At 37.0% G+C, this 26,504-nt stretch overlaps 1 protein-coding gene across 1 annotated transcript; it reads left to right on the top strand.

Annotated features, from left to right (window-relative positions):
• The first annotated feature begins 665 nt into the window (after window positions 1–665).
• SLC5A12 (solute carrier family 5 member 12) lies at window positions 666–24,640 on the top strand. The gene is made up of 15 exons (XM_007434785.4): window positions 666–1,329; window positions 2,949–3,014; window positions 5,265–5,316; window positions 5,969–6,036; window positions 7,170–7,324; window positions 10,017–10,157; window positions 11,465–11,594; window positions 12,701–12,789; window positions 15,692–15,804; window positions 17,110–17,177; window positions 19,050–19,136; window positions 19,448–19,617; window positions 19,912–20,015; window positions 22,247–22,374; window positions 24,105–24,640. Exons 1-15 carry the CDS (start codon window positions 973–975, stop codon window positions 24,255–24,257), a joined length of 1,881 nt encoding a protein of 626 aa, XP_007434847.1. The 5' UTR covers window positions 666–972; the 3' UTR covers window positions 24,258–24,640.
• Window positions 24,641–26,504: the final 1,864 nt, after the last annotated feature.

Genomic DNA, 26,504 nt, shown 5'->3' with positions numbered 1-26,504 from the left:
TATCTATCTACCAATTCTGCATTCCAAATCCTGTTCCCAAAATTTAATTTTTCTTAAGATCGGTGGACAGATAGCCTTTTGGATCTTGTTATACTGTATGAGTTGTTGTATGTAATGTGTTTTGATTGTAAGATATAGAAATAGGGTTATACACATGTCTGCCAGCATTGAGAGCAGCTGTTAGGTCAGAGTATCTTTTTGTTAATGGAAGAAAGCCTTCAGTTCACAGAGGATTCCAGCTGGCTTATCTGGAGCTTCCACAAATGATCATGCCAAATGATCAAAAAGTTCCAATGCTTCTAAACTTATCATAGACCCATTAATTGTTAACTCTTGGCTCAATCATACTTACTTTACTTGGGCAATTCATTCTCTTAACTACATATGACTTTCAGTATCAGAGGCACTATGTAACAATTGTTAAGGAGCATCTATAGGACCAAATTGATTGTACACATACTGGGCTTGTAGATTTCTCATAGACATTTGGCCATGTGCTGCAGGAACAGAGTATTGGACTTTATAGGCCTTTGGTCAGATTCAGCATGTTTCTTCTTAAATTTTCATTGTATAACATGCTGACCAATCCAATGCAGTGAGTCAACGTGCTAAAGTAATGTTTAACCTTAATAAAGCTTCTCAGATAAAAAGAGTGTGAACTCTTGGATCTTTCCTTTTTTCAATCTTCATTAGCAGAGGCCTTGAATATTTCTTTGTCAAGGCAGAAATTTTATGGAAAGTTACCCACAAATTCTTTTAATCCTGCCTGTAAATTAATTCCTGCAGCATGACCCTGGAGTGAGGGTCTGAAGTTTAGATCTGAAGTATTGGTTGGATCCTGGATTATATTTGTCTTTTGGAAAATATAATTGCTAAATCATGGTGCTGTAGGTTTGTTCTCCCTTTGGAAGCTCAGTTTCTAAATAATCAAAAGAATTGCTCAAACTGACAAGAAGCCAGTTAATTAGCACTATGAATAGGTTCATCCCTCCAGATGTGGAAAAATTTGCAGTTTGGGACTATTTGGTCTTTGCTGCCCTTTTCTTGGTCTCTTCTAGCATTGGAGTCTTTTTTGCAATTAAAGAGTGGAAAAAAGCAAGCTCTGGGGACTTTTTAGTTGGTGGCAGGCAGATGACCTGTGGACCAGTGGCTCTGTCCCTCACTGCTAGTTTCATGTCAGCCGTCACTGTGCTGGGAACCCCAGCTGAGGTCTATCGCCATGGGTCATCTTTCTTTCTGTTTGCTATAGCATATATGTTCGTCATTATTTTTACTTCAGAACTTTTTCTACCTGTTTTCTACAGATCTGGGATCACAAGCACGTATGAGGTAAGTTTCCTTTTCTAGAGAGTGATTCCTGGCCCTGATCCTGGGCCAGACTCTGTTTGGCCATCTAAGACATTTTGAGAATATTTTTTTGTGGAGATAAGAGATGCATCACACCATCTCCTCTGTGAACTTGCCATTCTGGGAAGTACAGTCCCAATATGTCTAGAAGGCATCAGGATGGAGAGGAATCTACGTCAATATAGAGGTAGAAAATATGTTAAAATCTGCAAAGACAGTGACTTTGTATAGGCACCGGATAATGGTAGGCATGCTTTTGTTTTTAATGAACAGAATGTTTAACTGAAAGGGACCATTGTGATCAATTTTTACAAACACATTATTTCCAACAGTAATCTCTAGCACTGCAAAGATGGAAGAATAAGTCTTCTTTAACTGTTAGAATATTGTCAAATATCACCAATAAAAGAAATTATTTAAATTCTTTTTAAATAGAAAAAAGAGGCATAATGATCTGTTGGATGATTCATGACTAAAATTTGCTCATTCCACACTGAAATATGAAATGTAAGGATTCTGCTTCACACAATCACTTTTCTTGTCTTAGTTTGACTATATGTGTTTATGTATGTGTGTTTCAGAGCTTGGGTGCAGGGGGCTAAGGTAGATAGAGGGATTTAGAATCTCTTACAAAATACAGATCAAAACTTTTTTTTAAATCCATTTTTTCTTCTCTCATTTCCCCTGTGTTGTTCTGTACGTTTTATTTATTACATTGATTCAAAGAATGCCTGACTCCAAATGACTCTGGATGATTTACATAATAAAGAGTCAGAACAATAAAATAGAGAAACAAATTAAACTTGCCTAGAATATATATGGGAACTAAATCTAAGGGCCTGTAGCCAATAGTAATTGTATAGATCACAGTATACCATCTCAGTGACAAGAGAAGCTGGTTCTGGGACAATGAATTTTCTCCTAATGTTAAATTCACAATTTAATCATTTGACTAATGGTTTAATAGAGGGATTTAATAAAGTGAATACTTAACTAACCTCACATTAGCAGCCATTAAGAATCCAATTATCTGATAAATGAAACAACTCAACCCTCATATATACATATAAAATTATAGTGTCCCACTTGGCAAAGGAATAGAAATATTGATGAGAAAATATGCTCTGAGTTTTTAAAATGTAAATACAAAAGAGCACAGTGCAGGTCTCTGTAGTTCAGTGGCTGACCACATTTTTTGGTTCCAGGTGCTCCTTTGTAATCCATGCAATGATCTGGGCACATGTCCATGCAGATCCAAATCTGAATATTGCAAGATGAAGGATTAAGTTATCCTTTAAAAGCTTAGCATTTCTTTTTAAAGATGTATATTGAGGGGAACCTCCTGGGGTGCATGTGGAGCCTGTGGATGTAAAGTTGCTGACCAGTGCTGCAAGTTAAATAAAGTAGTGGGCCTTTATGAATCCCATATCTTCATTCCAGGATATAGGACAATTTATTAACTGAACTTTCAATTGCTGCCATTGTCTTATGGGAAGATCAGTTTCACAGTCACTACTGGAACTGTTTCTGAAATAAGATGTAATATACAGGATGATAGAGCAACAGACATTTTTATTTACTATAACCATCTTTTCTCCTAGTACTTGGAGTTAAGGTTTAACAAGCCTGTTCGCATGGCAGCAACACTGATTTACATACTGCAAACGGTAAGGCATTTTCTTCATATATTTGCATGGTAAATGTGATTTTTCAATATCTTGGCAGTGGTCCATTGAATAGATGGAGCTTTTGTGCAAAGGTGAGCAACATTTTCTTCTACAACACAGTGCATGGGATAGAGGAAGTTCTTGTAGGATTTCCAGCATAAAAGAATAGGAAGATCCTGCACATGCAAGACTCCAGATCACCTTGATTGTCATAGCATTGAATTCTACATTTGCACATGGTTCAAGATCATAATCTTTCTGGGTTTTCATCACCCCGGTAACTAACATTTATGATAAGTCTAGACTCTTCCTAGTCTACAGGTTGCCATGACATTCTGCATTCAAGAATGACATTTCCTTTTGAAATTTGAGCTTGAAATGTAGATCAGGTTTCTAAAATAGATTGTGGGACTGTAAAAAACCACACTTTTTTTCTAGGCTAATCCTTGTTGCCATCATTTTACCTAGCATTTATGTTGCACTTTAGGGTACACTAAATATCTCATATACCTTATATTTCAGTTCCATGGCAGGGGTGCAGGAGTCATTAATTGTTTGCCTGAACCTGTTTAGACCACAAAATCCCATGTCCCAGGGATACAGTGCAATCTGGATGGCCATTTCAGACAGAATCCCTAATATTTTCAATTGATGCATTTACACAACTTGTTAAACTACCCATAGAACTTTATTTAGAATGTGGTTCTGTGAGACTTCTGTTTTCTTGTGTCTGGTCAGTCTTCTTTCTGGGGAATGACAGTCGTATGACAGACTAATGGTTCTTTGTGTTAAGTGTGATTTGTTGCAGAGCAGCTAGAAACATCTTTATCTCCACTTTGTATGTAATAAAGAGAAAATCCTTCTTCCAACATCTTAGGCAACTATAACAACAGTCATTTTCAGGAAACAGTGTAGTGTGGGTCACAAATAGCCAATGGAACAACGAGAGCTCTGTTGCTGCCTGAGACTGCTTTGTAAGCAGTAAGAAGTTAATTGGCTTTTCTTGGTGGGCAACTTCATGCATGTGCTTACTCAGCGAAATGTTTGTTCCCAAAAGGATTCCACTCTCTAAATTAATTCTGCATACCTAAAAAAACATCAGCAGTAGATTGGCACCTTTAGAAATGGTTCAACTTGCAGACTTTAGGAAATTCTGTAGAACTGCAGAATATAGGTCAGTACGAGTTGTCTAGCTTTTTGTGTAATGCCGTTCGTATCACTTCGCACCTTTTCTTCCGCTTGCTGTTCTTTTGATTTGCTTCAGATTGGTATCATCCACATATACATTTGATAGAGGTGAATATGTGTAGCTCAGGGTTGAACTGTGGAGTCCTTGCAGTTCTCTGAGCTTGGTTCTTTTCTTGCAAACATTTCATGAAACGTTTGCAAGAAAAGAACCAAGCTCAGAGAACCGCAAGGACTCCACATATATATTCAAACTTACCACTTAATCTTTGATTAAAATGAGACCATCATCAAATGTTGGGGAAAGTTCCAAGTGTTTCCCAGATCTCTACTTGAAGCTTTACAGCCTGACCACAGAATAAATCTCAGTTAAAACAGTTAGGTAAACTTCTGAATAAACCACATCACAGATTCAAACACTGTCTCAATTAAAATGCATTTAATTAATTATGATGTTTCCCCAAACCTTTGTAAATCCTTTGAATTCCAACATTTCTGGCATCACCAGTTAATGAAATTATGAGATGGCCATGCGCAGATGGGAATTTGGGGAATTTGAGTTCCAGCACTTCTAGAGGACACAGCTCATGCACAAGGTCTTTCCTCTGCATTGATTTTCACAACAATCACATAGATTAGAATTGACTAATGAGCGGCCCAAGAGTACTCTATGAATTTTAATGAGTTTTCAGTTCTTCTATCCACATATCTATGCTATAATGTAGAAATCAATATATATTTCTTAGGACAAGAAGAATGGCTATTTTCCCAGATGGAAGCAGTTAGAACTGCTGTTATGTTCAACATAAAAGATTGGACATGGTCACACAGATTTTGAAGGCATATTAAACTGGGAAAAAATGTGGCAAATAGTGTAGAAGATTGAATAGTATTCATAAATGTATCTTTCCATTTGTATGTGTGGCAGTGCTACCTCCCAGTCAAAACCTTGGAATATTATCCAATCTGAATCTCCTTAGTTCGTTGATTGCAGTTGTCTTCTTACTCCCTATGAATAGTTTTCTTGTATGAAATACTTGCTAATAGTCTTTCTACTCTTCATAGATCCTTTATACAGGAGTGGTAGTTTATGCTCCAGCTTTGGCTCTCAATCAAGGTACGTTTTCAGCCTGTGCGCAGTGCTTTGTTGTTGACTTGAAGAGGACAGGAGAAATGGGAAAACTAACCTTATGCAAACAATTTGTCTTCTATTATCTACCTATTTGGAAGCTCCCTTCCCCCTTACCTTTCTTTTTATACAGTCCTATATACTGTATGTTATTTTTCTCCTTTTGCTAAAAAGTAACTAGAGGAGATAGAGTCTGAATAGTTTCACGAGTTCTGGGCAAAATGCCCAGTTCAGGATGATGAATTAACACTTTCTTCTGTACTTTGACATTTTCTGTCCCTCCAGCCTTTTGCTTTAATATCTTATGTATTGTGAAATAGGATAAGGCTGAGATTTCTCATCTTATTGATCTGGTGTCCCTTCTAAATGGTAGTTTTTTTGCAGGCTGATAGGGCATTCTTTGGCTTTTCAGTGAGATTTGGCTAATGCATTTGACAAACTGACTTTACCACCTTTGCAAACAAAAAGTGAAGAATACAAAAGGTGGAAATGAACTTTAGTTCTGCAGGACATAAAAACAGATAATGGTAACAGATTAAGTAACTCTCCTTATACTATTGTATATTTTTTTAAAAAACCATAATAGTTAATTTAGTTCTTTTAAATAACCTATCTAATTTGACTTTCTTTGGCTTTTCAGTGACTGGATTTGATCTTTGGGGCTCAGTATTTGCAACAGGAATTGTTTGTACTTTCTACTGCACACTGGTATGTTTCTGCTGTAGTTCAACTAAAAATGTTTAGAACGTAACTGGCATTTACGTTCTAATGGAGATTTTGCAGTTGAATACACATATTAAAAGGAACTAGAAAACTTTGGTACCTTTTTCTACAATAATCAAACATTTTATATTCTCAAATGTATGATTTGTTTCAAAATGCTAATGTAAAATCTTCTCTTGTTCAGTTAAGTGGGTATTTGCTTTCAATAGAAGTACTATTTCACAATCACCTGAATGCACGATACTCTGAAAGTGGGTACAGTATAGGCTACAGCCAGCTCTTATTTTCTATTACCTCCATGTGTACTACTTCTCCATGTGATCTGAGACCCTAATTTATTTATTATTTAAATTTATTATAGCCACCCAACTCTAGTGAACTCTGGACAGCATACAACCCTCTGACCCTCCCCTCCCAAATTCCATTGAAAACAGATAAAATCTAAAACCACACAGACAGCTTGGACTAAAACAATCTAAAACAACACAAATCAAACAAAACAAAACAGGGGAACCCCCCCCCGCCCCCAAAACAGCAATACATTAATCCCAGGCCTGAGACCAAAGCCAGATTTTAAGAGCTTTCTGGAACCCAAGGAGAGATACTGTCCTTATCTCTGAGGAATGCTGTCTTAGAGGGTTGGGGCCACAACAAAGAAGTCACACTTCCTCAATTCAACAAAATGACATCATTTAATAGAGGGGACCTGGAACATACCCACTCTACTGGAACATACCAGGTGGGCAGAAATGACTGGAGATAAGCAGTTTCTAATAAAGCGGAATCCTTGAACTTTGGGAGAACTGTGTACACACTTAACAAGCATTGAACAGATTTCCTGTTCTTTATTCACTTTTTAGCCCTTACATGTTTAGGTAAATGGCTGAAGAGTCTATATAGGATTAGGGGGGGGGCTCACCAATGAGTAGAAAGGGAACAAAGCCAGTATGTGCAGCCACGTAACCTCCTTATGATGCACTAATAATTGTTTTGGAGAGAAAAGAATGAAATATGTGAATCTAAGCTGAAACGACAGCTTTGAACTGAATTATTGCAGCATCTTCTGATACAACTCCAAATTAAGATAAATACAAATATGATCTTTTTCTTTGATTTAGGGAGGGTTGAAAGCTGTCGTCTGGACAGATGCCTTTCAGTTGGTTGTTATGCTGATTGGGTTCTTGACGGTTTTAATCCAAGGAACTCTTAAGAATGGGGGTCTTAGAAACGTTTGGGAAAATGCCGAAAATGGATCACGCCTCAATGTCTTTGAGTGAGTGGAATGGCTTCTCATCATCTGGTTTAGTGTTTGTAAAGATAGATTTATAGCCTTTATGGATATCATGTCAAAAAATGGTCCCCTAGTGAAACAGAATAGGTTGTGAGTTTGCAGCAACACTCTACCTTACGTGTGGGAGTATATCTTAAAACTTTGCTTTGATATAACCCTGAAAATGAGACAAATTATCCGTGAATGGTGAAGTCAAAGAGAAAGTAAAATATTTGTTCCCCTTTCATTCTACTCATTTTTTATACATATGATGGAGGGATGGAACTCTTTGGCTCATATTGGAATGCAGGTCAAGTAATAATTGGGGAGAACTTGTTTGAAACTAGACAGCTAATTCTTCACAAACATTGAGGAGTTTGTGAGGTTGCAGATTAAAAAAAAAATGTTAAAATGGTGAAATACAAAATCTTTACTTATAATATTTCTTCCAAAATTAAATTAATCTATGTATTGATTTGAAACCAAAACAAAGCTATAACAGAACAGGACCAAATCATAGGAGTTAAAGAACCTTCCAATTTCTTACATCACCAACATAGAAAATTAAATGTCCACCCCTTGTTTTAAAAAGGGTGGACCTCTTTATGGGTTCAATAAACCCAAAATAATATTTTCTGATGAATTAATTTCATCTTTAAATCATAGGAAGTATATGATGTTTTTAACACCTGGGCCAACTGATTTTACAGAAATGGTAATTCCAATTCTTCCTTCACAGATCAAATGTATAACTGGTACTAATATCATTTCACATTTTAATACCTTATAGAATTACATTACTATTTCCTTTCAAGCACAGCATCCCTTAAAGAAGCTAGAATCTCAGGTACTTTAGAAGCTTCTAAAGCATCAGGTCATATTGTTTAGTTAATACATGTTTCAGTTCTATACTTTATCAAGTGTATATTGGGAGTAAATCAAACTCAAAATGCCATTTCTCAAAATCTTTAAAACAATAAAGACCAGATAGTTTAAGGTATTAATCTATTGTTTAGCCCAAGCATCCCCAAACAACATCATCCTTGCTGTTTTCAAATTTGAGTTATACCACAGTGTTAATGTCTCATGTAATTTGGAACCCTAACTGCTTACCTAAAAAAAAATATGTCTAGCAGCTTTTAAAGCAGGACATGAAGATCCTGGTTTAGTATACCTGGACCTTAAAACTTGCTAGGATTTCAGAGGTATTACACTATTAGTCTCAAATAAGCTCAAAGAAGAAAGTAATTATGTCTCATTCCCCCTCCCTCCAAAAAGGTGTTAAAATCAAAACTCTTGAAAATCTGGTAGGTTAAATGGGAATGATCTCAGACAAATCTGAGCCTGAAAGGACAAAATATAGTAATAAAGCAATGTAAGACAGGTTATAGTTTTGCAAAAAGTCAACAGTTACTTGATGGCCATAATAAAATCAGATAGTTTATCAAGGAGAACAAATATGGTGAGCAGGGGAATTAAAGCAAAGTGGTAAAAGCAGTAAAAGTGAAAGCCCAATAAGAAAGAACTAGCAGTTCAAAAAACCAGAGAGAATTGCTTCTGAGAATGAATGGCAGACAGTTAAATAAGAACTGCAAAATATGTTCCTGCAAAAGTTGCTTTTATAATAGAAAAAAGAGCAAGTACAGTGAGAAGGGAAGAAAAGCACGATCAGGTTTAAATCAACATGAAATGCCAAAGCAGCACAGAATAAAGTATTTTTTGGGGGGAGAGGGAGATAAAAATTGGGGAAACTAATAGTGAAGCAGAGAATGGATTGGAGAAAAAAATACTGTGCTGCCATCCAAACAGTAAAGATAAAAATATATTTACAAATCTAGTTGGTTGAGATAAATTGATGAAATCAACTAGAAAGTAAAGTCTCCTTCAAATCAACTTTGAGTCCTGATGTCTTTATGAACACACTCATGTAGTTTTCATGGCAGTGATATACAAGCAGTTTGCCATTGCCATCTTCCAGGATTATAGCTAAAAAACATAACTCTTAAAATGGCAAGAAAGGGAAGAAAATATAGATATAAACGAGCTAACCTTGTAATTTTGTCCAGGTGGCTTTAGAAGTGAGTGAAAAATCAGGCATCATCTCTTGCTTTCCCGTCCTGCTTTAAACCCCTTAGGAACATTAATTGGCAGCTCTTAAGAATAAGATTCTGGACCAGATGGAAACCTGGGCAATTCCAGCATTGATCTTCTTACCTTCTTCTTGGTGAAATCCATTTTTTGTGTAACAGCCCTTTTCTTTGTGCAAGGATGCCCATTTTAGCAGGTGGCAGTATCTGGCCAACATTGTCTGGAGTGCTAAATGAGAGTGGGTCTGGTTAGTACTTACATTTTTTTTTTTTAATCAGATCAGGTTGCACAAGAATTATACACATTGTCTACTTCAAACTGGACTCCTGGTTTCAATACATACCTTTTTAGTTACACAAGCTGAGTGTTTATTTTAAACATGGATTTCAAATTATAAGAGACCCCAAATAACCAATTCATATATGGGGAATGATTCCTTCCAGATCTATGCATTTATTTAGCTGGATTCCTTCCAAATCTATGCATCTGTTTGCTGGATTCCTGCCTTTGTTGAAGTTTCTTAATTCCATGAGAAACAAACTTGTATTAAACTAGTCTGGTATTTAAACAATGGGCAATTAATAATTTTCATGTGTTATTTATGTAGCTTTGATGTTGATCCCCTGAGAAGACACACATTTTGGACAATCGCAGTAGGAGGAACATTTACTTGGCTAGGAATTTATGGCGTTAATCAGTCTACAATACAAAGATGCATTTCATGTAAAACAGAAAAACATGCCAAACTGTAAGTAGCCATCAAATTTAATGTAATTCAAAATGAGAATATAATGATTTTTAATAGAATACCCTCCTCCCAGAGGTGAGGCAGGCCCCTACTTTCTCAACCTTCCAGAAAGGGGTAAAGACCTGTCTCTGCCAACTCATGTGGAGCGGGAAGTTGTTGTTGTTGTTGTTGTTGTTATTGTATGGGTATGGTTTTTATTGTATTTTTATTGTATTTCAAATAATATTTATTCTTGTTTCTTCCTGTAAACTGCCCAGAGTCACTTCCTAGTGAGATGGGCGGTGACCAAATATTTATTAATTGAAATAAATAAATAAATATAAATAAATATAATTTAATTTAATTTTTAAAAAACCCCTATTTCATGCATAGTATTTGGCATATCTTACCTGGTCATTGAGAGAGGGCCTGCTGAAATTCCCTACACTTGTAAGTTCTGTGGGGCATGGGTGAAATGGAAGGCCTTCTCTGTCACAGTTTCTGCTGTATGATCTTAGCTATTATTTCAATGCACTTGTGACTACGGTTGCCTTTATTGGGTTTATTGGGGATTTATCACTGCTTTTTGTGATTATTTTTTAGTTTTGATATTGTTTACTTATTATTATGTTTTTATTTTTGTTGCTGTTTATGCTGCGCAGAATCCTTCGGGACTGGGCAGGTTATTAGTACTAGAAAACAAACAAACAAACTTAACAGAGTATCTAGCCACAAAGGTAGGGTTTAAAATTTTCACATCTTCCACCTAAAGTCACAACAGGGTGAAGGATTATAATCTTCCCAGTTGTTTTCTTCAGAAATCACTTTCACATATGTCGAGGGACAGGGAGAGATAATAGTACTCACCAGATGAATCTTCTTGGGCACTGAAAGAACATATACAGGAGTTGTAGGAAGCAAATGTGTTATGGAAAGAACAGGAACACATCTCAAACTACTGGGAACATATGCCAGGGGGCAGATTGGGGGCTTGTTCCACTACTACTCACAGAGAAATGTTTAAAGCATTGCTTCTGTTAACTGTGCTAAGAAATGCACTGTCTATAACTAATGTGACTGTCACACTCTGAGATAGCGTTAACAACTTTCTAGACCAGGGTTTCTCAACCATGGCAACTTTCAGATGGATGGACTTCAACTCTCAGAATTCCCCAGCCAGCCTTGCTTCTGGGGAAGTTGAAATCCACCCATCTGAAAGCTGCCAAGGTTGAGAAACACTGTTCTAGACACTTAAAAAAAAAGTAGCATCCAGGAATGAATTTTGTATTGAATGACTCCTAAATCCCCATTTTTCCTCCTCTCCTTAGTGCACTCTATCTTAATTTGGTGGGACTGTGGGTCATCCTGGCATGTGCAGTCCTCTGTGGATTGGTGATGTATTCCCATTTTATAAACTGTGATCCTTGGACTGCAGACTTCATTTCAGCACCTGATCAGGTAGACAAATTATTTACAATTGTAAACAGAAAGTTGTTCTATGATCTGAATTATTTTTTAGAATGCAACTAGGCTGACCTCAGTGGTACAGGGTTATTTAAGTATTTCTTGTACTGTAACATTTTTAATGATGTGCCAATGGAGTCTTCTGGAGATCTATGTGGGGACATTTCCAAACGCACCTGTGGAGATCTAAATTCTATTTCTGTAGCAGCAAAAATGTATAGCAATAAAAAAGTGCTTGGCAGGAATGAGAGGAAGAAAACAAAACGAATGTGCATAGATACATCCAGTAAGCAAGCATATTAATAGGCTACTGAAACCTCTAGTCTAACATCAGAAGAGCTTAAGAGACCTATGTGAGTTAGATGACTGCCTGATTTAGCTTAGTGCAGAAAGACAATGGGCAGTATAGTACATCATATTCTTTGTGGCCTGAAACCCTACTGAGATGGCCTTATTTCCTGTTCTTTAAAAAAGTTTTGTTCAACTACAAAATACTTTTAAAATCCTATAATTGGGGGGGGGGGGGAGGAGCCACAAATCCTGGCCATATCGCTTCTGCTTGATGTCCTAGCATTTCTGCTGAATCTACTGCAAGGGATGGTGGGCAAAATAAAGAAGGAAAAGGAGAAGGAAGACAATCGTTTATGTACACCTGGTTTATAGTGACAGGTAGCAGTTTTCTCAGGATGGGATCCCTGTTGCCAGGAAATGGTGAAGATTGAACTTTCAGCATTTAGGTGTTTGTTCCTCCACCATCATTTTGATCTTGCATTGAATACCCAAGACAGAACTGGTATGAGGGAATTATCAGTTTATATGTCATATTTCTTCTTGGTTAATCATCCTCCATGCAGGGTGTCCATCCCCTCTTGAAATGTAGACACTACACTGACTGTGTAGCAGAAACAAAGGTCCTCTGCCCCTTGGCTTCATTTACTTTATTGGAGAATAAAGCACCAGACATGTCTTCCTTTGTGCACATGATGGTGCTCTTTACCCTGAGATTTGTAGACTCCATGAGCTCAGTCTGTATGTGCATCAACGTTGCTCTGTATAACAAAAATGTCCCTCATCTTCCTTCTGTCCTTTCTTTCCTCCAGCTAATGCCATATTTTGTGATGATAATATTTTCATCGGCCCCTGGACTTCCAGGCCTCTTTGTCGCGTGCGCATTCAGTGGAACGCTAAGGTCTGTCCTATGGATGGATGTTTGTCAAACCAAGCCTTCAAGAAGCCCGAAGTACTGGAGGGAAGGCAGTTCTTGAAAAGGCTGCCTTGTGTCCCTCCTGTCCTGTTTCTGCAATGAAATGCTATAGTTCTTTGTCTTTCTGAGTGCAAAACCTATCGTGAATTTGACAGATTATTTCTCTTTCTAAACTTATTTTTAAAAGCATGGCATTGTCTATGTGCCACTCATACATGACAGCATTAACACTGATTTTTCTTTTCGAAATCCTTGAATGTCAGAAGGCCAGGATAAGTACAGAAGATTTAAGGCAAATGCTGCTCATTCCTGGGAATAGGAAAATGTGTCTTGTGTAATAGGAAAATCAGTTATTCTGTTACTTCCTTGTTCTTTGGAAGATACTGTATTTGTAGGATTGGGCGGGAGGCAAAAGAGGGAGATATTTCTGGAATGGGCTGGAAGGAAAACTGAGAAGATTTAGATAGATAAAATATAATAATATGCTTTTGGCTTTCCTAATGTTTCCATTTCTCTTCGAAGGTGACTTTTTGAATTAGCCTTCTTGAAACTATCCAGAGATCTTAATCAACTTTATTTATTCTTTCAAAATGGGAATATACACTTCTTCAGGAGAATCAGTTTGGTGTAAGGGCTAAGGCACCAGGCTAGAAACCAAGAGACTGTGAGTTCTGGCCCCGCCTTAGGCACAAAGCCAGCTGGGTGACTTTGGGCCAGTCACTCTCTCTCAGCCCTAGGAAGGAGGCAATGGCAAACCACTTCCAAAACCTTGCCAAGAAAACTGCAGGGACTTGTCCAGGCAGTCTCCAGGAGTCAACACTGACCCAAAGGCACAAAACAAGACAAACAATAAAAAACCAACAAACCAAACAAAAAAAAAATCTTCATGTAGGAAAACACTTTTCAATGCTGCAGTGTTTATGTCATTGCCAGAGCACCTGATCAGATACTGTATCAAGAGCTTGATCATTTAAGTAATGGAAGTAGTACTCCTATTGAATGAAAAGGGATAGCTGTATTAATGTAAAATCTTTCCATTCTTAATCCAAGAGAAGTCATACATGCCAGCTCTTCCCTGAAGGAGGGAAGCAGAGCCATGGAAAAGCGATGTGAGTTGCAGAAATAGTAAAAATATCATAGCCCTCAGTTATGATGGTGTTAGTAAACCTTGGCTCAAAAATAACATTACGGGAAAAGCTGCAGCATAGGAATTCACATGGTTTAAGTGTGAACTGGCTTAGTTCATACATTGTATTAACCACAATGTTGCTGATTTGATTTTGACTAAGGGGGGTGTACAAACAAGTTAGGATTAAAATAAACCATGGTGTTGTATAACATCTGAAGCCAATAAGTCGCAGTCTGTGTTCAGTGAATGCAGCTAGAGTAAATTCTTGCCCTGAAAAAAAGCAAAAGGTTAAAGTGCACTTTTCCACAGTTTTACAATTTCTAACCTGTGTTTATTAAGCAAAGTCTAATTCACACAACAACATGCTAATCTAAGCTAAAATGCAATGGATGTTGTAGGAATCCAACCACTGTCTTAGTTGGTTATGAACTAGGCAATCATATGGCCTCCTTTGTTTAGGCATAGCATGTTATAGGAACAAGCAATTATGCTTTGTTAACCCAATTTTAGTATATTATCTGAACCCAAGAGCATGTTGACTATCAGCAACATGCAACTAATAATTGCTATTTATCATTTGTGGAATAGAAGATTCAGCTACGTTAACAAACAGAGTAATGGTGCCAGTATTAGTAATACAGAACAGGCATGGAAAAGAATCCAAGCCCTATACATAATGTTTTTGGTTCCCTGAAGAAAATATTATAGCAGAGGTGCATGATTCATTTGTTTGGAGAATTTTCTCATCAGCTTCTAGATGAATGCCCTTAGCAACTCCAGAACAAATGAGAAGGCCTCTCTTCTGAGAATTCTTGTTGTTACAATAGAAAAACCAGCAAGTTCCCCATCAGATCATTTCTTCCTCTTCAGAAGAATGATTCTCTGTCTGTCAATTTCATTTCTCCAGTCATGCCATGACAATGAGCTTCCTCCCCCGCCCCACCCCCGCTTCAAAGCATAGATTGACTCATGCCCTATATCACCAATGGGAAACGTTTGGCTCCCCAGATATTGGTGAATTAAAAGTTCTAACGTCTCTAACAATTGATACTATCTGGGGCTACTGGGAATTGTAGTTTAGCAACTTCTAGAAGCTCATCTATTTCCGCTCTTGCCCTGGATTCTCAGGCAGGCCTCCTGCTGCAGCCCTTGTGATGAGGCCAGTGCCAGGGTGTTGCATGGCCACATATATACGTGATTCCATAATCCATATAGTGCTCTGCTGCTATTGTGCCCTGGAGGGATGAGCAAAGCGGTACTGTATTCCCCACAGTTTTATCCTAAAACTTAATAGTGATTTTCTGAATGCTGAGCTCCCTACCCTCCCTCGAACCTAGTAAGCTTATGGAGGGCAAATGGTAGATCCTCAGAATACACTGAATAACAAACAAGGCAACCAAATTTTAGCCTAGTGTGTTGTGTGATCCTAGCCATATAGCCAGCGTATGGATTCAAGATGTCATGCAAACCAGAGGTTTGAGTTAATTCTAGAAACCATGATTGTTAGCCATAGATAAGAATGTTGCCCAAAATAGCTTATGGTCTGGAGGAAAGGGAGGTGGCAGTTTGTCCAAAACTCTCTTTCTTCCAAACTTGCCTCATGTTTATTTCTCAGGCCCTTCACTTCTTTTGCAATGCCATCCCATTACAGGCTATTTGATAGGTGGGTGGGAATAATTTAGCGTTACTGGTTCCAGGGTAAGTCACATTTTGGGGGCTAATCTGAAGTTCTGACATTGTATATGTTTATTTTTATAGCACTGTGGCTGCAAGTATAAATGCTCTGGCAACAGTAACATTTGAAGATTTTGTCAAGAACTGGTTTCCAAAACTTTCTGATCGTCTGAGCACTTGGATCAGCAAAGGCTTATGTAGGTGGAAAATAGGGCTTTGATTCTTCTTAACTTCAAATGAAACAGTTTCTTAATCTTGGTTCAAAATGGAACTGTAATTAAAGTTGATATGTTTAAACTTGCCACTTTTCAAAGTCCTTAAAATTACAAAAGGACTATGAATTTGTGTCTGGGCAATAGCTTAGAGGCAAAGACTCTCAAATCAGTGTATGCAAAGAAAGATATGATTATTTAATAATGGATTTCCTCCCTTTTGAGCTGATTATCAGCACAAAAGATCAGCAATAATTTTTGGAGCAATATATCCTGAGATGTTGGGTTCCAAATCGGATGCACATACTTTGACTATTATTTTATATAAAATCTAGGGAGGATTAATTAATTCATCACTGATCTAACTTAACACTGTGTTCCATCTTCTTCTGAGCTTACAAGACCATTGCACATTAACTAGATCAGAGGAAGGAGGTGCTTCCTTAATCTGTATACATTGATTAAGCCATGAATTTAATATCTATTGACCAACCTTGAAAGAAAATGAATCCAAACAAAGAGACAACCCAACAACTAAAAGCAAATCCATCAGTACATATGAATAGCCAAATAAGAAGCTGGCTTATTCTTCCTGTGATATTTCGTGATTTAATTATTTATGCTCAAACTGATCATGAAAAGGCCATATTGTATCATCATGACAGAATGTATGCTTTGCTTACTGAAATTCCCTATTATGACCTATGAAAATGATTCTAGATGAACGACATGATAGATAAGTGTTAGAGATGACTTTTTTTTCTTATGAAGTATGCCATAAAAGAGATGCTCTTGTTGGAAATTACTTTGGCTTCAAACCATGAGTAATTGAAATTTGAAGTTCTTTCTTTCAGTGTCCTAAAAACAGCAACATGAAAGGGACAAAGATGATTTCAAACAAAGTGCCAAAATGAAGATGTCAGCATCATATTGCATAATGCAATTTGGAATAATAGGTTGAAAAGCTTCTGGGGAATTTCTGCTGAAGTTGCAAATGTGGAGCTGACTTCCACTGATTTTCCCATCTCCCTTTAACCAATTATTTTCTGTGAAAATCTATTCTGGAAAGCTGCAGGCAGTGATGGAAGCTAAAGGAGAAGGGAAGAATGGGCAAATATTCTACCCCAAACTTTCTGCTATCTGGAGGGTCCCATGTGGAGTAAGTCTCAGGAAATGTTCCTTTTCATAGGAGCAAATCTTGGAATCCATCCACCGCTGTTATTCAGTTGTCAAAGGTCTGATGAGAATATATTTGAATGTTTATAATGACAACTGCTTCCTTTTCTCCAGGCATCGTATTTGGAGGGCTGTGTACCACAATGGCTGTAGCTGCATCATTCATGGGTGGTGTTGTGCAGGTAACTCAACAACTGAATGCTTGGCATGACCTTGAATTTGTATTTTCCTCCCTGAATAAGGAAGTTTCAGATTCCATAGTGAGAAAGTCTGACAGATGGTTGTAAAAGAGTCTAGGGAGTTCTGCTCAAATTAAATTCATAGACTGTTTGATCTGCTATTAAACCCATTCATATTCATATATGCATCAATTGCTTTTCCTATACATCAGAAAGAGTAATCACAGAACCTATTTAATTAAAACAATATTTCTTTTTGATTAAATATTTTATCTCTTTTATCCTTGAGAATAAATAAGGCATTTACAAATATATACAGTGTGTACATGCAGGAATAGATTGTATTTCAACACTTTTTCATTTTTTTTTTGAGATTTTTTTTATCCCACCTTTATTATTTTTTACAAAGAACTCAAGGCAGCAAATGTACCTAATACTCCTTTCTCCTCCTATTTTCCCCACAACAACCCTGTGAGATGAGTTGGCTAAGGGAGTGACTGGCCCAAAGTCACCCAGCTGGCTTTCATGCCTAAGGCAGGACTAGAACTCCCAGTCTCCTGCTTTCTAGCCTGATGCCTTCACCACTAGACTAAACTTTGATTTGGATTCATGAATCCTAAACCATGAATGTATGCAGGGTCCTCCTATTTCACTGCCATGCCACACATACCCCAGAAGTCTCCTTCTCCAAGGAAGTCAGAAATGATAACTGGGATACTTTTGCACATCTATGGACACATTTGAGCATCTTCTTAAACAAGTTATTAAGGTTGGTATTTAATTAAAGAAATACCGTATTTTTCTGTCTATAAGACGATACTTTTTTCTAAAATCGTTACACTAAAAATTGAAGGGTGCCTTATGCAAGGAAGTAAGCCAAGGAAAGAACTACGTGGTTGCGAAACTGACCATACTTTGTCTCTGCAAACAGGCTTCCTCCTATCATGAGCCTCCAATCCCGAGTGAAATAGCTTGTCTCTGCAAACAGACTTCCTCCAATCACGAGCCTAATGTAACTGATGTCAGCTGATGCTGAACAAACCAATTGGAGGAAGTCTGTTTGCAGAGACAAGCCATCGGCAGTTTCACTCGTGATTGAATGTAATCAGTTATGCAAAAGAGCATGGAAATAGAGATGCAGAGAGACAGTTTGGACCTCCTCCCACTGAGTGTATCATGTAAATGTTACCTAATTACTAAATAAAAATGTGTTCTGCTTTATCTTTAAAATACTGATTTCTTAATTTTGGGTTGGAAAAGTGGGGGTCATCTTATACATGGGGGTGTCTTATAGATGGAAAAATACGGTATTAGTTGCCTCTTCATATGAGTCAAATAAATAAATAAATAAATAAATAAATAAATAAATAAATAAATAAACTGCTTAAAATGGATATGAATAAACCACACATGCAGGGGAAAATACACATCATGTTGGAGATCCCCCCCTTTTTTTTTTTTACTGTAGAGGATGTAATTTGAGTTGGATAGTGTTATAGAAGTGACTTTTCCTAAAGGAATTTTCCCCCTTACAACTTTCCATCTGGAAAATTCTAGGTGAAGATCTGCTAGCACAGCCAAATTCTATGTGGAAGCTACTAATTTTTAATTCATAGAATTTTTTTTTTAAACTTTACCTTAAAAACATGTCTTTTTAATCTGTCAAGAACAGGTAGACCCATGTACTGTGCAAGAACCACATGTAGTCTGAAAAATTCTGTAAGCTGTCCGGAGTCACCTTGTGTGAGTTGGGCGGCCATATACATTTGTTTAATAAACAAATAAATAAAATAAATAAGACCTCAATAAAACAATTATAGGTTATGGAAATAGGATATGTAGATATTTGATAACTGTGATCTGTTTTCTAATTAGGCTTCACTTAGTATTCATGGAATGTGCGGAGGACCTATGCTGGGACTATTTCTACTGGGGATTGTTTTTCCTTGTACCAACTGGAAAGTAAGTAACAAGAATGGTATTATCTTTGCATTTATATTCTGTTACTTTTGTTGATCTTTACTATTGATATTAAACATAGCCAATTACCCATCCTTCATGACACTTTATTGTTGGCTAGCATGTAATATTGGCAATCATCTTATTGCTCCATAAACTTTGGTCCAAACCATTCAATCCCTTGATAGATGTTAGGAGATGCTGCTAACACTGTCTCTCAGAAGTGAGCATTACTTTTCCTAGCTTAGAAGACTTACAGTTCCTTAAAACATAAGAACACCAATAATACTGTTTCATGTTTAAATTTATTTAAGGGTGCTTTTGGAGGTCTCACTACCGGACTCACTTTGTCATTTTGGGTTGGCATTGGAGCTTTTGTGTATCCTGCTCCACCATCAAAAACTCTGCCACTCTACCTTTCAACAGCTGGATGCAATAGTACAGATATGGTTGTTCCCATAGTTCCTACTTTACTTCCTGAAAGGTACAATTCCCATCTAGCCATCTTTATATTTTATGGCAGTGGTTCATAATTGCTTTCCACAATAATTATATCCAACTATTATAGTTAATCATTATATTTATATTTAAATATATATATGTAGATTTGTTTATTTAATATTGATATTACTATAATTAAATATCATTAAATTGCAATTAAACTTATGGTGTCTTAAAGTTTATCAATCATCTGCATGATATTAGGATATAAACCCAATTATCAAGGGAGTTATCTGTATATCACAATTATTGACTTTGTTCCGTTTTGTCCTCCTAGGCCTTATTTAGCAGATGCCTGGTATTCTTTGTCATATCTCTACTACAGTGCTGTTGGATGTCTTGGATGTATAATTGCAGGGCTACTAATTAGTTTTGCAACAGGTCAGTTCTTTACTGATATTCACAGACCTGAAGACAACCTCATTTTTTAACTGTACTGCCATCTATCTTTAACTATTCTTTGAAACAAGCGAACTGGCGGTTTTACTTTTAAGTGATCTGAACATTCTCAAGGCTGGTTAATTTCTCAAACAGTAAAGAAGACATTGCATCTGGCTGCCATTCTCTGGCGAAATCAATTCCATATGAGGTGAACAAGCTGTGGCTAGAAATGAGATGGGGATGTCAAGGTCTATATTCAGATTTGGGCATCACATTTAAGAAGGGTATTGGTGAGAGGTCTGGAAACCAAGTCCCATGAGGAATGGTTGAAAAAAATGGGAGTGCTTAACTTGGAGAAGAGAATATTCAGCCAACACAGTATATTTGCTGTACTATTACCAGAAAGGGGGAAGATCTATAAGCAATGGTTGGAAATTTGTAGAAAAACATATTTCAGCTAAATACTAGGACATGGATAGATGTCTACAGTCCAAGATGCATCCAGTCTCTAAGTCCATTCTGCATTTCCCTGAACTCCTTTCTTATTGCACTAATTTTTATTTTGAAGTCATAGCATCAGAATGCTGAATGTGCTGATAGATGATGATAGATAGATAGATAGATAGATAGATAGATAGATAGATAGATAGATAGACAGACAGACAGACAGACAGACAGACAGACTCAGAGCGATGATGATTTTCTTTCTGAAGTAAACACATTATAAACGGCTCTGTCCTAGTATCAGCTTTGACCATGCTAATTAAAATTTTGATGATTAATGCAGATTTAAATATACAAAAGTCCCCAAATTGAAACCTAATATAAAAACATAAAAATAACACAGTTGCATCTGCCCAAGACTCACTTAATAAAGCACTTTGTTCTTATAGTACAGATACTTCATGTACCCCTTTCCTGCTGCTGTTACCCTTCTGCTGGTATTTGGCAGCAGTGTGCTCCCAACCCAGAGATAATATTGAGTCCTGAAATAGTCTTTGAGAGATGCATCCTACATAAATTTATTTAAATCTCTTTCAAACCCATCTAAGTTAATGGCTGACATCATCTCATGGGGTAGCAAATTCTGGTTAATTTATGCACTGTGTAAAGAAGTAATTTTTTGTTTTTTTAAAACAAATATCCTTCCAATTATCATCACTGGTTGGTTCCTGATCCTAATGTTTTGAGAGTAGGAGAAAACTTTTCCTTTTCACTTTCTCTATTTTGCATGATGTTATGACTTTAATCGGATCCCCCCTCAACCACTCTTTTTCTAAAGGGTCCCAAATGTTCCAATCCTTTCTCATAAGGAAAGTACTTTAGTGCCCTAATAATTTTTGTTGATCTCTTCTGCAATTTTTCCAGCTTGGTTATGTATATTTTTTCAAATGAATGACCTGTATCCAATATTCTAGATATAAGCATATTAAACATTTGTATAAGATCTTTACAATGTTAGTAATTTTTCACTCCCTTTCCTAATACTCCATGCTGCAAAGGGAGCCAATACTTTCACTGAGCTTTTCACTAGGAGTTTCTTAGTGACAGACAGCTCAAACTCTATCACTGTATGTATGTTGTTAGGCTTCTCTCTCTCTCCCCACCCCCCCACCCCGCCCTTCCCAGCACATCTCTTTACACTTAAACTGAGCTGCATCTGGTATTTCGTTGACAATACTGCTGATTAAAGAGATCTTTGTGGAGCTTTTCACAATGTTTTTTTCTATTTTTTCGCTTCCACCACACTGAATAGTTTGGTATCATCAAGCAGATTTTGTTGCTGCTGTTGTTTATGGTGGGAATATGCCTATGTGTTGGTTTGAAGCTTACTCCATATATTGTATTATGGAACCATGTGGATGAGAACTAACAAGATGGTCAGAGATTATTGGGTTAAATCTTTTTTTATTAGTCGAGATTTCAGTAGCTCATTTCTAGGAAATCTGCATTAATTCCAGTTACTAATGAGGGACCAATGTAGTTTGCTGAAATTGACAAGATGATGGATAAGGTTTATAGTATTTTAAAAGTTGTTGAAACTCCTGGATGGGTTAGGGAAATGGATTCTAATTATTTTATACTAAAAGAATCATTGTGACTTAACAAGGCATGGAAAGATCTGATTTCAGAGTGAGGATTTCATGTAAAATATTAAAAAATAGTATATATTTGCTTTTTTGATAGATGGTTAATGAGCTACCTATTCTTTTTTTGTTCTACCTATCTAGGCCCAAATAAAGGGAAAGATATTAAACCACTATTAATTCGCCCAATCTGCAATATATTTTGCTTCTGGTCTCCTAAATGCAAGACACTGTGCTGGTGTGGAGTGGATCATAACAGCAAAGAACTTCATGTAAGATGAATTATTCTGTATTATTCTGTCTTGTTCTTTTGGTGGGTCACAGCAGTAGATGGGCTTTGGAGTCTAGTGGCTCCATCACATTTCTTGATACTCTATTTTTCATCACCTTTCCATGGAGATGCTTTTGCTAAGGACCTGAGTTCAAAAACTATTATGGTCCCTAAGACGTTTTCCTAAAATCCATATGATAGAACACTAAATAGATTTCATATCAAAATATATAGTTCTAATTAACTAAAAATGTATATTGTTTTGAGCTGAGAATGGCATTAATAAATTTGGGGAGGTGTGAAAACAGATGTATGTTGCAATCCATTTATTTTGTCAGAAGTTTATGTTAAAAAAAATTGATAATACTAAATTTCTCAAGCATCCCTAATTCTGAATACCTTACGGCAATCCTTCAGCATTAATTAAGCTATACATTTGTTGGCAATACCTCTCTGTCCTGTTTTACTCTTCAAAGCCAAATTTACTCTTCAAAGCCAAATTACATTCAGATAATATCCCAGATAGTATTCCAGCACACTTTAAACTCTGAACAATAAAAGCATTGAAAATACTCCCGGCTAGTCTGAAATAAATTTCTACAGCTCCAAGACTGGCATAAGAATGGAGAGTTATTAGAGTTCTCCAGATTCACAGCATCTTCAAGTATGTCTTGAATGTATTTCAGGAATATTCCCTTTTGTTTTCTCTAATCTTAGGAAAGCACGATACCTTTCCACAATTTTAGGTTGGAGACTTATGATTTTAGACCTCTCTCCTCAAGGATGATTAGTTTTTTTAAATTATTTTTACATAATCCATGAAAGTACAGGAAAGACAACGAAAGTGTAGGAAAGACAATGCTTCCATAGAGTACATCAGTCCATAGATTTTCTAGAAGAATGGAATGGGGTCCATCAAAATTTACTTGTCTTAAACATCAACTTGAATTTCTTTTTCTTACTGTTTCTGTATGACATTTTGCATTTATTGGATTCCATAATGAGAACAATAGGATGTAATAATCAAATACACTTTTCCTCTTAATTTTTACATTTATTTCTTTTCATGGTAGATTATGGTTGCCTATAGATATATGATGTTCTACTATGTGAAATATTTTTGAAGTTAATTGTGATTCAGCCACTCTACAGATGGTATTGGATACTTATAAGACATGTGTGAGAAATTATGTTATTTCTTATGCCTCCAGGAGGAAGCAAGAAAAAAGGAAGCAAGAAAAAAAAAGTATTTTGTATCAATAGTTGGAAAATTTGGTTAAAGAGCACATGCTGGATTATTCTAAGAACCCTATGGAGCAGGCTTATCATGCCTTTATTCTAGTCAAGTTACAGCTGGATGATTTTTACCTTGATAAGGTTGAATTCTCATTGAACAGGCTTAAGTTAAAATATAAGGAGTCAAGTGAAAAAGCTGGTAAAATGTTAGTATATCATTTAATGCAACAGAGCTTCATTTCTGAAATAGTGATGATGGGCAGACCCTGTTAGATTCAGACAACTATTATTTCAGTATATAAATAGGAAAGGCAGGCTGGAGGAAGAGATAATCATTTCACTCTTGGTCATGGGCTATGGCAGTAGATGTGGAGATAACCATCTGAGTCACTTAATTGTTTTTTATATTTATTTTCTATTATCTAAATATTTTCTAAATATTTATATTTATTTATGTTATATTTATGTTGAATTGTTATTTATATTTATTTTCAGGATGAATTGAAAATTGATTTTGAAAAGAAGGCAGATGCAAATGATGTGCTCAAGAATGGATGGGACAAAGAAGTACAGAACAATTTACCTGGTTATAACCCCTATGAGAAATCCTACACTAACACAAGCATGGTGACCGAATCACACTTTTAGCAGAAATAGAAATTTTATAGTAACTGAAGAAAACACACTTTATTTATGTCTGCTAATTTGCTTAGGAGACATTTATTTATTATTTAATAGAGGGTCATATCTATTCATGGAAGTTGGTTCATAATGGATAAGGAATGGTTTCTAAAACTCTAGCAGTTACTTTAAGAAATAAAACTTTTTGTTTAAAACAGTCCCATCATCTTGCTCATAGACTGGGTTGGATTTTAATGCTGCTTCCTTGGGATTAAAAGTGCAAGCCATGATATAGATTGCACTTTTCTAGTATTATTATTATTATTATAGCATCAGGGATTAACTTTATCTCTGGAAGGCTATTTCCCATCATGTATTATAGACTTCCAAATAAAGGATTTATGAAAATATGTATGCTTTATTATGGACTACAGATTGTCCCCACCCTTGCACTCTCCTTCTATACATGATCAGCTGCTGCTGGTCTGAACTGAATCATTTGTTAGTTTAGGAGATAGGGCCTAGCTGTTTAAACCCATTTTATATTCTCCTTTCTTATTATTCCTGTTACGACTAATGTTGGAATGATGCTCATTATAGCACCAGTGTCCTATTGGGAAATTAATAATAACAACAACAGCAACAACCAGCACCATAACAAGATACCTTTATCAGGAGTCCAACTCACATCTTCTCATCACTAACTACACTCAGTGGATCTGACTGGGTTACTGTAGCCCAGCCATTCTCTCTTAGGCAGGGCCATTATTACAGTATATGGTCCCAGGGGTGCAAAACAGAAAAGAAAAAGATGTGAAAGGGTGGCCTGTTCTAGTTCACTGATCCAGAGGAGCAACTTGGTCTGCTGAAAAGCTTTGGAAGATAAAGCAGCAAAAGTTAAGCTGGTGAAAGACAGAGTGTGACCAAAGGCAAGAGCTCAGGTTTGAGTCTGTACTGTGGCAGCAAATGAGGCAAAAAAGAAGTTTAATTTTCTTTTATCCTTGGGTTGCTGTCCAGTGGCCCCCTTTTAAAGTGACCCAGACTGTTTTGAGGAAGGGTGGGCCAGAAGAATATTTGCTGAGTTGCTGGGAGAAGTTTACAGGGCACCTGAAGGATAAAAAATGCAAATACTCTGATTTGCTTGGTGTTAGACACCAGCTGGGCAACTCACCCTTCCTGTTTAACATTTACCTAAAACCCCTGGGAGAGGGCATCCAGTGACACAGATTCAGATGTTATTAGTATGCTGATGATACACACACACACACACACACACACACACACACACACACACACACATATAAACCAACCCTGGGCCAAACAGGAGGTGTGGTTCCATTGCCTGGAAGTTGGGAAAGTCTGGATAGGAAGAAACATGCTTGGGCTCAAGCCAGAGTTACGCTGGGTTTGGAAACCTACTGAGGTCATGGATAGTCCATTGTTGGTTTTAGATGAGGCTTCGCTTCCCTGTGCTGAATTGGTTTGTAACCCAGAAGTCTTCCTGGATTCACAGCTCTTGCTCAAAGAACAGGTGGCCGCTGTGCCCAGTTCCATCTGAAACTCGAGTTATTACCATTCCTGAATCAGGAGTCACTTCCCAGCTATGCTATGGCAATGCATTTCTTCCTGAGTAGGTGGGTCCAGTCAGTGGTTGCAGGGAGGAAAGATTGGGTGCACAAGTACTCTATTATGTGGTTCAGTTCTCTCCCTCATTTTATGTAACGTCTATATGAAATTGCTGGGAAAGGACATCTACTGATGTCCAGCTGTATATCTCCATTCTGGGTTGAAGTGGGGATGTGGTAGAAAGTGTCTGAAGGCTGTCATGAACTGGATGGGGACAAATATGCTCAGACTCAGCTAAAGGAAGATGGAGGATTTATTCATTAAAAAACCTCCTTATTCTGGGTTTACATCATCTTTGGCTCTGAAGGAGTTGTGCTCCCTCATGGAGAGCAGGGTTGCAATTTGGTGATCCTCCTGGACATGTGACTTCTGCTGGAAAAGAAGTTAGTGGTCATGGCCAAGAAGGCCTTTGCCAGCTTCAGCTGACGCACTACTTGTGGCCTTATTCAAAACAGAGGGCACTGAAGATGGTCCCCTGCAACCTTGTCACTTGTATAGATTATTGTATAGATTATTGTATTTCATTTTATATGGGGCTGCTGTTACAACCATTCTGGCTGACGCAAAAGGGTAAAAAATGCAGCATCTGTATATTTATGGGACACTGCTTGCTGATATGTAACACCTTTGCTACAGGTGCTGCACTGG

This window comes from Python bivittatus, unplaced genomic scaffold (genome assembly GCF_059951505.1).
Source record: "Python bivittatus isolate LINGU-HERP-01145 unplaced genomic scaffold, Pbiv_v1 ctg000480_np1212, whole genome shotgun sequence".
NCBI classification, from domain to species: domain Eukaryota; kingdom Metazoa; phylum Chordata; class Lepidosauria; order Squamata; family Pythonidae; genus Python; species Python bivittatus.
This window is presented reverse-complemented; position numbering and strand designations above follow the sequence as displayed.